Source organism: Watersipora subatra, chromosome 9 (genome assembly GCF_963576615.1).
Source record: "Watersipora subatra chromosome 9, tzWatSuba1.1, whole genome shotgun sequence".
NCBI classification, from domain to species: Eukaryota; Metazoa; Bryozoa; class Gymnolaemata; order Cheilostomatida; family Watersiporidae; genus Watersipora; species Watersipora subatra.
This window is the reverse complement of record NC_088716.1, coordinates 32542164-32557732: the sequence shown is the minus strand read 5'-3', so window position 1 is coordinate 32557732 and position 15569 is coordinate 32542164. Positions and strand designations below refer to the sequence as shown.

Here is a 15569-nt window from a genome sequence, read left to right as displayed (position 1 = left end):
TATACAACAATAATCTATTAAATGATAAAAACAGATATTATATACATGTGTATATATAATACAAATTTATAAATTAAACAATGATAATCGATCAAATGTTACAAATATATATTCATGAACAAGTGACATAAGCCAACCATACTTATATTACATGCAGAAACAAAAATTGACGTTTTTAAAACAAAAATATCTCCATCATTTGCTCGGATAGCTGCGTTCTGATTGTTGCTTTCGATGGAACGAATATCCTCTAGTTATCAAATACCTTCCACAATATTTTCTGGCCTCAACTCTTCTTCTGCACTGCTGAACTAGTCAATATTACCGTCCAAACAGTTTTTTGACACAGCAAAACTTTCACACGCTATATTTATCACTAATGCAATGCGTAAGAGTTTTGCTCACAATAAACGTAGCCGTTGGTCCAAAACTTGCGAACCGGTTTCTATATGCATGTTCTTCGCGGCATTAGGAGCGCGTTAAACAAGGAACCACTAGTAACCTGAGACAGTTAGTAGTTATTTCTGTGGCATTGGTTTCGAAGTTCCATCTACCATCGTTTTAAACCGTTTTTATATATGTACATGTACTTCGAAGTATCAGGACCGGGTTAAACAAGGACCTACTATTAGTCTGAGACAGTAATTATGTATTTCTATAGCATTGCTTTGAAAGTTCATCTACCATCATAAATTTAAACTGTTTTTCAAATATGTAGGCTACTTCGAAGTAGAAAGACCGCTTTAGACAAAGAGCTACCACTAGCCTAAGACCGTTATTGATTATTTTTATGGTGTTGCTTTCAAAGTTTTAACGAAAAAAGAAGAGAAGATTTGAAATTGGGAAGTAATTGTTATTGATAGAAACGATTTTGTGGACACTTCTACTGATCAGTTGATAATATGGACTCGCAAAGATCGAATAATGTCAAAATGGTGGTCAAATAGAGGTGGTGTTCAATTGGAGAGTGTCAGACTATTTTTCATCTCTTCGCTCAGGGTGACGGTCAACTGGAAGTGGCGTTCAAATAGAGGTGGTGTTCAATTACAGGTTTTACGGTATATGTCTATATATCTATATACCTGTATCAATAAAGTCTGTATAAATCAATAGATTAATGTGGACATCTATGCCTACCACCAAAAACTCTACAACCTGAGGACAACCAAGTCAAAGTTAAATATGTGACAATCAATGCTCTGTACACTCGATCCCAGTGTGTCCAACTACATGCACCCATGCTACACCATATATATAGCATTAAGTTACGATGATCTACATACAGGATAGATGTACAAATCAACATTCTATTGATACCTCTATGATTATTTGATCTATATATGGTAGAATTGTGCTTTGGGAATGAATGAGAATGCTGGAAAGTACAGAGGGACTGGTTGGATATCTTTGCAGCCGTCTAATGTTCAGGGATAAAGCATTACAAAGGTAGTTTGAATGTTTCTCAATGAGCTCTCCAGTGCCACTGTAAAACACATAAGACCCATGATGGATTAAACTTTGCTAAACCAGGTAGTAGATAAAAATTTAGAGAAAAATTCAGTATAAAACATTACAGAAGTATATCAATATCTTGATTGAGGTTCTTATCAAATATATAGAAGGTATGAATATATATATGCTTGCTTGCAGCTGACCAATGCAAAAGCAAAAAATAAATTAAAGCATCAAACGAGTCTGGTAAAACATATTTCATTTGTTCTAATTATATATACATGATGAGAGATGATGGGAAGGAATGGAGTAAGATGTACATGACAGAGAGATGATGAGAAGGAATGGAGTGAGATGTACATGACAGAGAGATGATGAGAAGGAATGAAGTGAGAAGTACATGACAGAAAGATGATGAGAAGGAATGGAGTAAGAAGTACATGACAGAGAGATGATGGGAAGGAATGGAGTGAGATGTACATGACAGAGAGATGATGAGAAACAATGAAGTGAGAAGTACATGACAGAGAGATGATGAGAAGGAATGGGGTAAGATGTACATGACAGAAAGATGATGACAAGGAATGGAGTGAGATGTACATGACAGAGAGATGATGAGAAGGAATGGAGTGAGATGTACATGACAGAGAGATGATAAGAAGGAATGAAGTGAGATGTACATGACAGAGAGATGATGAGAAGGAATGGGGTAAGATGTACATGACAGAGAGATGATGAGAAGGAATGGGGTAAGATGTACATGACAGAGAGATGATGAGAAGGAATGGAGTGAGATGTACATGACAGAAAGGTGATGAGAAGGAATGGAGTGAGATGTACATGACAGAGAGATGATGACAAGGAATGGAGTGAGATGTACATGACAGAGAGATGATGAGAAGGAATGGAGTGAGATGTACATGACAGAGAGATGATGACAAGGAATGGAGTGAGATGTACATGACAGAGAGATGATGAGAAGGAATGGAGTAAGATGTACATGACAGAGAGATGATGAGAAGGAATGGAGTAAGAAGTACATGACAGAGAGATGATGAGAAGGAATGGAGTGCGAAGTACATGACAGAGAGATGATGAGAAGGAATGGAGTAAGATGTACATGACAGAGAGATGATGACAAGGAATGGAGTGAGATGTACATGACAGAGAGATGATGAGAAGGAATGGAGTAAGATGTACATGACAGAGAAATGATGAGAAGGAATGGGGTAAGATGTGCATGACAGAGAGATGATGAGAAGGAATGGAGTAAGATGTACATGATAGAGAAATGATGAGAAAGAGTTGAGTGCGAAGTACGTGACAGAGAGATGTTGAGAAGGAGAAAAAGACAAGAAGAAGAGAGAAGAACGAGAAGGGAAAGGAAGATAAGAAGAGACAGGAAAAATAAGAAAGAGGGCAGTGACAAGAAAAGAGAGATATTGATAATACCTGTAGTGCAAGGAGGGCAGTGACCAGGAGAGAAAAGGAGAGAGAGGTTGATAATACCTGTAGAGGAAGGAGCGCAGTGACAAAGAGAGAAAAGGAGAGAGATGTTGATAATACCTGTAGAGGAAGGAGCGCAGTGACCAGGAGAGAAAAGGAAAGAGAAAGGTTGATAATACCTGTAGTGAAAGGAGGGCAGTGTTCAGGAGAGAAAAGGAGAGAGATGCTGATAAAACCTGTAGTGCAAGGAGGGCAGTGACCAGGAGAGAAAAGGAGAGAGATGCTGATAATACCTGCAGTGAAAGGAGGGCAGTGACCAGGAGAGAAAAGGAGAGAGATGTTGATAATACCTGTAGTGAAAGGAGAGCAGTGACCAGGAGAGAAAAGGAAAGAGAAAGGTTGATAATACCTGTAGTGCAAGGAGGGCAGTGACCAGGAGAGAAAAGGAGAGAGATGCTAATAATACCTGTAGTGAAAGGAGGGCAGTGACCAGGAGAAAAAAGGAAAGAGAAAGGTTGATAAAACCTGTAGTGAAAGGAGGGCAGTGACCAGGAGAGAAAAGGAGAGAGATGCTGATAATACCTGCAGTGCAAGGAGGGCAGTGACCAGGAGAGAAAAGGAAAGAGAAAGGTTGATAATACCTGCAGTGCAAGGAGGGCAGTGACCAGGAGAGAAAAGGAGAGAGATGCTGATAATACCTGCAGTGCAAGGAGGGCAGTGACCAGGAGAGAAAAGGAAAGAGAAAAGTTGATAATACCTGTAGTGAAAGGAGGGCAGCGACCAGGAGAGAAAAGGAAAGAGAAAGGTTGATAATACCTGTAGTGCAAGGAGGGCAGTGACCAGGAGAGAAAAGGAGAGAGATGCTGATAATACCTGTAATGCAAGGAGGGCAGTGACCAGGAGAGAAAAGGAGAGAGATGCTGATAATACCTGCAGTGCAAGGAGGGCAGTGACCAGGAGAAAAAAAGGAGAGAGATGCTGATAATACTTGTAGTGAAAGGAGGGCAGTGACCAGGAGAAAAAAAGGAGAGAGATGCTGATAATACTTGTAGTGAAAGGAGGGCAGTGACCAGGAGAGAAAAGGAGAGAGATGCTGATAATACCTGTAGTGAAAGGAGGGCAGTGACAAAGAGAGAAAAGGAGAGAGATGCTGATAAAACCTGTAGTGAAAGGAGGGCAGTGACCAGGAGAGAAAAGGAGAGAGATGCTGATAAAACCTGTAGTGCAAGGAGGGCAGTGACCAGGAGAGAAAAGGAGAGAGATGCTGATAATACCTGTAGTGAAAGGAGGGCAGTGACCAGGAGAGAAAAGGAGAGAAAGGTTGATAATACCTGTAGTGAAAGGAGGGCAGTGACAAAGAGAGAAAAGGAAAGAGAGATGTTGATTATACCTGTAATGAAAGGAGGGCAGTGACCAGGAGAGAAAAGGAGAGAGAGATATTGATAATACCTGTAATGAAAGGCGGGTAGTGACCAGGAGAGAAAAGGAAAGAGAAAGGTTGATAATACCTGTAGTGCAAGGAGGGCAGTGACCAGGAGAGAAAAGAAGAGAGATGCTGATAATACCTGTAGTGAAAGGAGGGCAGCGACCAGGAGAGAAAAGGAAAGAGAAAGGTTGATAATACCTGTAGTGCAAGGAGGGCAGTGACCAGGAGAGAAAAGGAGAGAGATGCTGATAATACCTGTAGTGCAAGGAGGGCAGTGACCAGGAGAGAAAAGGAGAGAGATGCTGATAATCCCTGCAGTGCAAGGAGGGCAGTGACCAGGAGAGAAAAGGAGAGAGATGCTGATAATACTTGTAGTGAAAGGAGGGCAGTGACCAGGAGAGAAAAGGAGAGAGATGCTGATAATACCTGTAGTGAAAGGAGGGCAGTGACAAAGAGGGAAAAGGAGAGAGATGCTGATAAAACCTGTAGTGAAAGGAGGGCAGTGACCAGGAGAGAAAAGGAGAGAGATGCTGATAATACCTGTAGTGAAAGGAGGGCAGTGACAATGAGAAAAAAAGGAGACAGAGAGGTTGATAATACCTGTAGTGCAACGCCTGACTGACTATGGCTAAACCAGTGACTGCTGTCTGTTTAATCAGTACATTGTCATGGGAGCATGACTCCAGTATGGAGTACAATGAATGTAACAAGAGCTCTGGGTAATTCTCTCCAGTAACCTATAAAGTGAATGTATCTAGTTAGACAAGGCAAGTTATCGGCGCAGGGCTTAACTCACGAGACATAGTAGATAAAGAGCATTTTGAACATGCTGGGTCTTTATCATCAAGTGTATTTGCGATGGAGTATATTTACTATTATAAGAGCTGTGTCTGACTTGTTTGTCTGAAGCCACACCGAGTTGTTAGTAACAGAAATGGTTCCAATGAGATTTGGACCCAGAACTTTCAGATTGCTAAACTGACACTCTACCCGACTGATACCCTACAATTTATCACACGGAACATGTTTAAAGGTTTGACCATCTTCACACTCACTTATGGTAAATGCATGTTGATAAGCGTTGATATATATACATATGGGTCATGATCACAGAAACCATGGTTAAGTCGGGATTGTAAGATTTAGAGTTATCTACATGAGCAGAAGGAGAAAATTCTCAGTTATTTTGCAAAGAAAATTTCGATTCTAGCTTAATTACAGCAGATTTTATGGTCAATAAACTGAATGCATGTTTACCATTAGTGCGAAAACATAGTTCTGAGAAAACTGGTGTTAAAGTTTGAGAAACGAAAACCAACGCACAATTTTGTTTACATTTCAAAACGTCATAGCAACCAATATCAAGAAGTTGTGATATTTATCTAGATTTATGAATTTATATCCAAAAAATTATGCTGAATTTTAAAATCTAAACAGATTTTAGCTGGTTGTCATAGAAATAGCTGTATATTTATAAGAAAATGTATTACTTAATTTTGCAGATATTAAAAACGGCTTGGCAGTATCGCAATATTGGGCACAGCCAAATCATCAACAAAATCTTTAGAAAAATAACAACAGTAACATATTGCACACCATTGGTCACTATATACTTCGATCTTGTAAATTTGAATAATCATTCTTATAATTAAATCTGATAATAATCTTATAAAAATGAATAATTATTCTTATAATTAAATATTGTAATAATCTTGTACGAATCGTTAGGAAAATATCATCGTAATTCCCTTTACTTTCACTGCTTTTGACATCAGTTGGAATACCAACGTACTCATTATAAATGTCCAAAATGTCAAAGTTATCTTTAAAATCGGCAAAACAGAAACGATTATATTTATCGCACGCCATTTTTCAGTACTTCCTGTTTAGCATAGCAACAGTTTTAAGGGGTTTTTTACGAGGGTTAAAGACTTCTATTGGCTAAACTGACTTCAGATTCAGAAAGATTACTCTTTGATTGGTCCAGATGAACGTGTTACAAAAATCGTTACCAATATTATAAATTCAGTTAGTGCAATTTCAAAGTCGGATAACTCAAATTCCAGATTTGCGACTTAACCATGGTTTCTGTGACTGCGACACATATATTGACATACATGTATATATGTTTATATATGCATATACATATATATGTAAAACATATTTATGCATATATGTTGACATATATTGATATCTGTCAAATACCTTTTAGATTTGAGAGTTTGGGGCGTGAAATGATTAACTTACAGTTTATGTCTTCTATTGTGAATTTCAATCTAATATGTACAGCAGATAATCCGACAACATAAATAATCCGATCCCGGGAACGTTTACATAAAAGGTATTTTATGTTACCGAACATTAAAATAGGCCTGTGTTTAAATTGCCTAATCCATTCTAAGATCTTCCTTAACTCACTCTTTTGGCCTTTTAAAAGGAGAAACTAAACTTCACTTTTTAATTTAATTACCGCATAATAATAGGGTCTTATTAGTTTGTATCAACAAACTTCTTTTTTTTTACTGATCACTTTCACATAGTTTAGGGTCCATGATTACGGTAATTTTATATTAAGTTGAGAGGAGCCCCACTTTCACATAGTTTAGGGTCCATGATTGAGTTAAGGGGAGCCCACACCTTCAAGGTCAAGGTCTATGCTGAAAAGTTGAAAAAGTATTGTATATGTTAAAAATGAAGTACAAAATAAATATATCTTCACTATAATAAGAACGTTATTTGTCTGTCCGACGGCGGGGTTAAAGGTTAAAGGTCAGGATAAAAGACTGGTGTCAACGAAACTCCAACTTGATGAATTCGGTCTGGCAGACCGACACTCTAACACCTGCAGCAATTGACTTCCTTCAGGTATTCCTGAATAATTGAGCACATACTCATTCTCTGTGCTTTACCAGCACACCTGACTATCTTTCATGGCGAACTAAACTACCGGGGTACTAGTATATACATGTATATAATAGAGAGACAACTATACACCATTTTTTCCCCGACATATGGAGAGAGAAGCAGAGATATCAGAGAGAGCAATAATATTTTTAAGACTAGCTATGGAACTCTCGTTGTTCACATCGAATTTAAGAACTTGCACAAACTTGATGCAATGAAATTTCTTACATAATACGGAAGCAAAAACTTTACATAAATTCTTAACGTTACGGAAATTTACATAAAAAGGTGTATTTTATAGGAGAGTTTACTGTCTATGAATCAGGTAGCAGAGCAAATTGAACTTGTATATAGAGATTTAAGTATATTTATAGAAAAAAGATGACAGCTCACTAATACCCAGGCACCCAGGCTAACAGCCTTACCTCATGAATGGCAACAAATCCCTCCAATATGAAGCAATGTAGTTGTGTATTCTCATTTCTCTGCGATATGCTCAGTCTACTTCCATTCCTAGCCTCAGACTGGAGTCGTCTGTACCAGTCTGTGTACAACTCCAATATGCTTCTACATGTGTCTACTACACATCGAGAGCCCTCTTTACCCTCCTCTAACGAATAAAAACGAATCAAGATTATAGCCATTGAGGTGAGCAATAACAAGTGACATCGGAATGGGAAGAATTGTGAGTGTGTAGAGTTACCATGTGATAAGGGGTGTGTAGTTGTGTTACCATGTGATAAGTGGGTGTGTAGAGTTGTGTTACCATGTGATAAGTGAGTGTGTAGAGTTACCATGTGATAAGTGGGTGTGTAGTTGTGTTACCATGTGATAAGTGGGTGTGTAGAGTTACCATGTGATAAGTGGGTGTGTAGAGTTACCATGTGATAAGTGGGTGTGTAGAGTTACCATGTGATAAGTGGGTGTGTAGAGTTACCATGTGATAAGTGGGTGTGTAGTTGTGTTACCATGTGATAAGTGGGTGTGTAGAGTTACCATGTGATAAGTGGGTGTGTAGAGTTACCATGTGATAAGTGGGTGTGTAGTTGTGTTACCATGTGATAAGTGGGTGTGTAGAGTTACCATGTGATAAGTGGGTGTGTAGAGTTACCATGTGATAAGTGGGTGTGTAGAGTTACCATGTGATAAGTGGGTGTGTAGAGTTGTGTTACCATGTGATAAGTGGGTGTGTAGAGTTACCATGTGATAAGTGAGTGTGTAGAGTTACCATGTGATAAGTGAGTGTGTAGAGTTACCATGTGATAAGGGGTGTGTAGAGTTACCATGTGATAAGTGAGTGTGTAGAGTTACCATGTGATAAGTGAGTGTGTAGAGTTACCATGTGATAAGTGGGTGTGTAGAGTTACCATGTGATAAGTGGGTGTGTAGAGTTGTGTTACCATGTGATAAGTGGGTGTGTAGTTGTGTTACCATGTGATAAATGTTTCAATAGACGTTCAAGTGTTGTAGATTAATGTGGGTGCTCTTTGTTAAAAGAGATAAGAATTCTACGCCGGAGGCCATAGTAGCACACTTCTGTTTCGCTTAGGGACACTCTTTCAAAAAAAGCAGGACTGAAATATGAAAAAATGTTTAAAATGGAATAGGTGCAACAAAACTTGCTTTACTTGCATGTTTTTTGCTGTTTCCATCTTGCGGGTGACGCAAACTTGCCGATTAACTGCGTTGTGGAAACAGTACATGAAACGTCCGATTAACTGCGTTGTGGAAACAGTATATGAAACGTCCGATTAACTGCGTTGTGGAAACAGTACATGAAACGTCCGAGTGTACAATAGAGACTATCATAGTAAATACATCGACGACATGCTATAAATCCATTGCAATACGACAACCTAACGAGAACTGCTGCGACATATAACTGCCTACTTTGGGCGGGTTACGGTAGCATCATCCTGCATTAATGTAATTTCATTATTTTAATGCGAAGGGTTAAACTATAACACAAGTTGTTTTTCTGTTGTGCGTTCACTTAAACAAGCCTTCAAGTATTTATGAACAATTTCACAGCTACCGGATTCGTTGTTTTGTCGACACATCTGACGATCTATCACAATGAACGAAATTTACTAGAATGTCACAGAAGTTGTATATATGATGAATATAACGCAATAAGCGCATTGTTTTTTTCTCTCTTATATGTGGCAAGGTAGGTTACCATTCAAACCAAATTTGAGAACTTACTCGACTTGACAATTTACATTATATGGAATTTTTTACATAGTAAAAAAGAATATGTGAAATAAAAACTTCACATAAATTCTTTACGTTATCTGGAACTTACGTTATAAAAGGTATACGTTATAAAAGCTTCTACTGTACATCTTCTAAGCGATTATCAGAGAGCACATATTGCATTTCACTTATAAGTATAACAACATTCCCTAAAAATTTGTTGTCCAAGGAAATGCAAGTTTCGAGGGCAGTTGAGTGAACCCAAGGGAAACATGGCACCAGCCATTCAGTTTGCCTTTCAAGTGCCTTTTACGTTTCAATTACTTGGAATGTTTGTTAGACAGTGCTGGGATGCAATCTCATAATCAAAGACTTGTAAGACTCTTAGGCTAAGAGGCACGAAGAAGAAGTGCTACAGTCTGAAGGTGATGAAAGGTGCTGAAGCAGAAATAACTTCGGCAAATATATGTCAAGAATATGATGTCCTTCAGGATGAGCTGACCTCATAAAGTTGCAAACAATAAAAATCAACCTAGATTATAGGCTAAGCAAGCCTTACTTCAGAAATTGATTCCTGAAGGTGTGGGTGTTATTATATACAACAAAAAGCAATAATGAAAGGAAAAGATTATATGTTTATATCTCTCAGCCTGCAATAGGAGAAATGCAATATTGACCAATATTAGAAGTAAAATGCACTGATATTATTAGAATATATCTATATTAATATAATATATATATATTATATGCATATTATATATATATAATATGCACTGATATTATTAGAATAACCAATATTATCAATATAGTAATAATATAAAACCAGTGCACAATTTTGTTTACATTTCAAAACGTCATAGCTAACAATATCAAGAAGTTGTGACACTTATATAGATTTTTAGAAAATCTATTTAAAAAAGTGTTTGGTCATGACAAACAGCAATAATGAAAGGAAAAGATTATATGTTTATATCTCTCCCCCTGCAATAGGAGAAATGCAATATTAGAAGTAAAATGCACTGATATTATTAGAATAACCAATATTATTAATACAGTAATAATAGAAAACCAATGCACAATTTTGTTTACATTTCAAAACGTCATAGCTAACAATATCAAGAAGTATCAAGAAGAATATCCAAACTTATAATTAAATACTGTAATATCCTAATCTCATTAGAATCGTTAGAAAAAAATATCATCGTCATTTCCTTTACTTTCACTGCTTTGGACATCAGTTAAAATACCAAAGTACTCAAAAGTTTCCAAAATGTCAGTTACTTTGAAATCGGGAAAAAAGAAACGATTTCTGTACTTCTATGTTAATTACAGAAACCGTCGCCAATTCGACAATGCTATAGACTGGTGAAATGTGCGCGTTATATTTCGTAAAATGCGCACGACTTAATTTTTCTCTTTTCTGTCGCTCAGCGTTTCGTTTGCCGGTTTTAATGTTGATAAAAGTAAGGCTTGGCCAGTTTTAATAACGATTTTCGGCCAAATTAATCTGTCTATTTATGTATAATCCGATCAGATGGGTTAGTTTTAAGATTTTGCGGGAATCTTTCAAAGACTTGGTAACATGTTTAAATAGGTTTGTATGTGTTTTGTATCGTTATTATACTTTAACGACTCTACAAAAAAATGGTTAAATTTGTTGATGAGATTTCGATGCAAGGGTTTCGAATGTGTGCACATGCATTTATCATAAAACTCTCCAACATTCGCTCTGCTCGTTTGTTCGTGGGATGATATGCATATTATAAATATATTATATATATACTATATGCATATTATATATATATGTATATATAAAATATGAAAAAATCTTATCACATTATATGTATATATAATGTGCAAAACTGCAATTAAATCGATACAACTATGTGAACAAGAACATAGAGTGAGCAATAGAAAGAACATGGATTGAGCAATAGAAAGAACATGGAGTGATCAATAGAAAGAACATGGAGTGAGCGATAGAAAGAACATGGAGTGAGATATAAAAAAACATGGAGTGAGATATAGAAAGAACATGGAGTGAGCGATAAAAAGAACATGGAGTGAGCAATAGAAAGAACATGGAGTGAGCGATAGAAAGAACATGGAGTGAGCAATAGAAAGAACATGGAGTGAGCAATAGAAAGAACATGGAGTGAGCAATAGAAAGAACATGGAGTGAGATATAGAAAGAACATGGTGTGAGCAATAGAAAGAACATGGAGTGAGCAATAGAAAGAACATGGAGTGATCAATAGAAAGAACATGGAGTGAGATATAGAAAGAACATGGAGTGATCAATAGAAAGAACATGGAGTGAGCGATAGAAAGAACATGGAGTGATCAATAGAAAGAACATGGAGTGAGCGATAGAAAGAACATGGAGTGAGCAATAGAAAGAACATGGAGTGAGCAATAGAAAGAACATGGAGTGAGCAATAGAAAGAACATGGAGTGAGATATAGAAAGAACATGGTGTGAGCAATAGAAAGAACATGGAGTGAGCAATAGAAAGAACATGGAGTGATCAATGGAAAATGCTGATTAAAGACTGATGATGAATAGTATTCTTATTCACAGGAGAAATCTACTAGGTGAAAGTTGAATTTGCGAGCATTATGTATCGCTGCCATCGTGAGAGAAAGATAAATGGCTATAAATATTATTGAATTGACAAACTAACTTTACAAAGTGCTGACAAAAATCAATTTTACGGAACTATGATGGCTTTAAACAAAAAGTTTTAGTTTATGCTGCAACCTTCTGAGAATAACAACAACAATCGTATAGAAAGATAAAAACTGAAGCTAATTAATTTCATAGAGGAACAGACCTGACAGCAAATCAGAGGAATCAAGGGGCGAAAAATTTCAAGATGATGTATTTTGTATACTTCGGCTAATAAAAGTGGTACTATAAGAATGTTGTATAGGAAATGTTCCGAGACATCAATAAAACTACTGAAGTGCCTCACCAGTTTCCAACAGATTAATTTGTTGTTTAAACTGACCTTGAGAGGGTCGGATGTGGTACAAGACACACTCGTTGAGAATTATAGCACACTGGAGTCTATTTTGTGGGCAGCATTGGAAGTCTGTCACAAAATAGTCTGCCACCAAATATGTGTCACCTACAATAATCTGTCACTTGTCAAAACATCAAGCCCTTGTGCCACAAACATGTTCAGCAAAGGCAACCCCAAAGATGACTGACACGAAGTTTAAGCATTAACTTACCTAAGAGAACTAATATGCTTTGCAAAAAAACGAAGGAAAAGCAGTAGGGATGAAAGATGCAATAGTTTCTACTAGTTAGTAATTCCTACTGGTTAGTAATTCCTACTAGTTTGTAATTCCTACTAGTTTAGTAATCCCTACCAGTTAGTAATTCCTACTAGTTAGTAATCCCTACCAGTTAGTAATTCCTACTAGTTAGTAATTCCTACTAGTTTGTAATTCCTACTAGTTAGTAATCCTAACCAGTTAGTAATTTCTACTAATAAGTAATTCCTACTAATTAGTAATTCCTTGTACAGAATACTGTGTATTTGGTAACTCCTTTACTAACTGTATTTAATGATCGTATGAATAGCAGTCCTTATCTCCCGCCACACAGAATTATCTGCGAATGATGTAAACTGACGTCTGAGAACAGGAAATTCCTCACTACCGGCTGTCAGCTTGTGAGTTTCTAGACAAAATAACAAACCACAGATTGTCAAAAGCCTCAGCTGTAATGGCTTCCTTTCTTTTGTGATATCCTCAGACTTGAATGTTTTTCTATATTATTTCCAAAAGTTATCAAACCATGCTGACTTAAAATATGATCACTTTTGTACCTGTTTGGGATGAATCCAAAATACTGACAGCCGTGATATCAAGTTGCAAAAGCTGGCACAAGGCCAAGCCGATCCTTCGGAGATGACTGTGACATCGCAAAAGTGCATCCACTTCCGACTTCAATGAGTTTAAATAACCATTAAAAATCTTCAAAGCAGACAAACCACCTGTCTCATCTGCAAATAGACCAGGTCAGAAACCTAATACTAACTGTTAGTTCATACTTATCTCATCTGCAAATAGACCAGGTCAGAAACCTAATACTAACTGTCACACTTTTCAAAAAACAAAATCATGTTCAAAAGCACAGGACTGTCTTCAGTGGCACAAAATCTTCTTGCAGTGTGATGAGCGGGTTGCTAATATATCACATCTATCAATCACATCATCAATCATGTCACACATCTATCAGTCAGTCATCTATCAGTCAACGAAAACACATCTATCAATCAATATTTCTATTGATTGATAGATGTATTTTCACATATACATGTAATTGATGCCCTATAGTGAACTCATTATTTGACTATAGGGCGTCAAATAATGAATTGGTTCTCTTTCATTCCTACTATCTTCAAAAATGAGCAGATAGATTTATTTTGATCTACAGGCAGACATCAACAAGCTGATACTTCGTTCTGATAGTTGTAGCGTATAGCGAAACCGTCGTATGCTGGAGCAAACCTATAGTCTTACCTGTATAACTCGAGATATGAGCTGACTTTTTAGTAAGCTTCTTCTTTGAGATACGAGTAATATTTGAGATACAAGCATATGAGCCGGTTCTCAATGGCCACCACACTATACGACCAAGTATACAAGGGATAGCTTTTGAGAACAGCATCGCTTGGCTTTTATCATTGACTGAGTTTGAAAAAACCTTTAAAGTGTTGGCTAATAGTTAGAGTGAATGCGAGGCAAAGAGCATATGGAAACAGATACTAAATAAATATGACAACAAAATTAAGGTTGTCACAACTAAACTTCAAGTGTGTGTCAGCCAAATGGTCAGCTAAATTCATTTAGGTTAAATTAAAAGTTTCTATTACGTAGGATCACAAAAGTTTAGTGTACAGAACGCGTTGCTCTCAAATCTCTCTCAGACGGGAGCTATCTACACCGTATGTCCCGAAGATAAAAGCTCCATTCGGTAGTGTACATAGTGATTTTACATTTTATTGCAGATCATAACAATTAAATGGGTATTTGTTACTTTGTTAGGGTACGTACTGAATTATAACAATTACAAAAATTTAACAGGTGACATGGTAACAGATTAATTTGTGATTAGCTATTTTATATAGGAGGTAGTGCCATGAGATGCGAGTAAATTGACATACGAGCGCAGTCCTAAAACGCATTAAGCTCGCGTGTCGAGGTACGACTGTATATATAGATCAAAGTGTTTGTTCGTTGGTCTGTTGTAAGCATAGACCTATTAACTATAGTATAGTTAATAGGTCTATGGTTGTAAGTCTAGCTATAGCGATAAAATACGCGCTTGCTAACGTTGGGATCGGAAAGACGGCATCTAGCGTAGACAGCATCGAAGGAGAATAAATACCGGAAGTAAGAACGTGTCGAGACGTTCTTGGTGTCGGGCTGGCCACCAAGGACGGTCCGATCCCCATTGCCGAACCACCATCACAGTCGGCCAAATGCACGAAGTGTCGAAACGAGTCTCGTGGCTCTTTCGACCCAAACACAAAGATGCTTTGATTAGCAAAGTACAACAAAACTGCTAGAATTAATGGGTAGAAAAGCTACTCCGGTTCATTTATAGTAGCGATAAGTTAATTCTTTTTATCACCACTTTATCATAGGAAGGTGCGAATAGAGGTGTAATCTTGGCAAGACCATGTTTAGTTATACAAGATCAAACTTGATTGAACTAACACTAGATATACAGTAGCTTACATTAACATCAAATTCTGTATTTGTAATTATTTTCACAATTGATTTTCTAACAATTTTGTTATTTTGACTAACGAAACTATAAAATTTCAAAACATTTTACGTGGCATGTTAAATATTACTTTGTACGCTGCGAGAAATATTTTAACAATGTTTTACATAGTTCCTCACGAAATTTGTTACTAGAAGTGATGATAAAGCAAGGTATAGTTGGTATACAAAAGTGTAGTTCTCCATATGAACTCAGGATTAAACGTTATCCAGAATAATATTGCATAGAGTATGATGGTAGACGGACCCTCATGCTGGTCCGTCTACCGTCAGAATCAGCTAGAAAAAGTAACAAATTTTATATGTTACCCGCAATCATCACGATTAGACCTATTCTAATT

General features: G+C 37.0%; 1 protein-coding gene across 4 annotated transcripts in view; it reads right to left on the bottom strand.

The window, feature by feature from the left end:
* Nucleotides 1-15569, bottom strand: part of LOC137403824 (TELO2-interacting protein 1 homolog) — a 46105-nt gene that overhangs the window by 13901 nt on the left and 16635 nt on the right. For all 4 annotated transcript variants that reach the window (XR_010979621.1, XM_068089888.1, XM_068089890.1 and 1 more), the window contains exons 10-15: nucleotides 13263-13439; nucleotides 12992-13114; nucleotides 12435-12554; nucleotides 7654-7838; nucleotides 4925-5061; nucleotides 1318-1483 (exon numbers count right to left, since the gene is read on the bottom strand). Coding sequence is in view for 3 of the 4 variants with exons in the window: in XM_068089888.1 (XP_067945989.1) it covers nucleotides 1318-1483; nucleotides 4925-5061; nucleotides 7654-7838; nucleotides 12435-12554; nucleotides 12992-13114; nucleotides 13263-13439 (908 nt within the window). In the remaining variant the exon portion in view is untranslated. The remainder of the gene's footprint in view (nucleotides 1-1317; nucleotides 1484-4924; nucleotides 5062-7653; nucleotides 7839-12434; nucleotides 12555-12991; nucleotides 13115-13262; nucleotides 13440-15569) is intronic.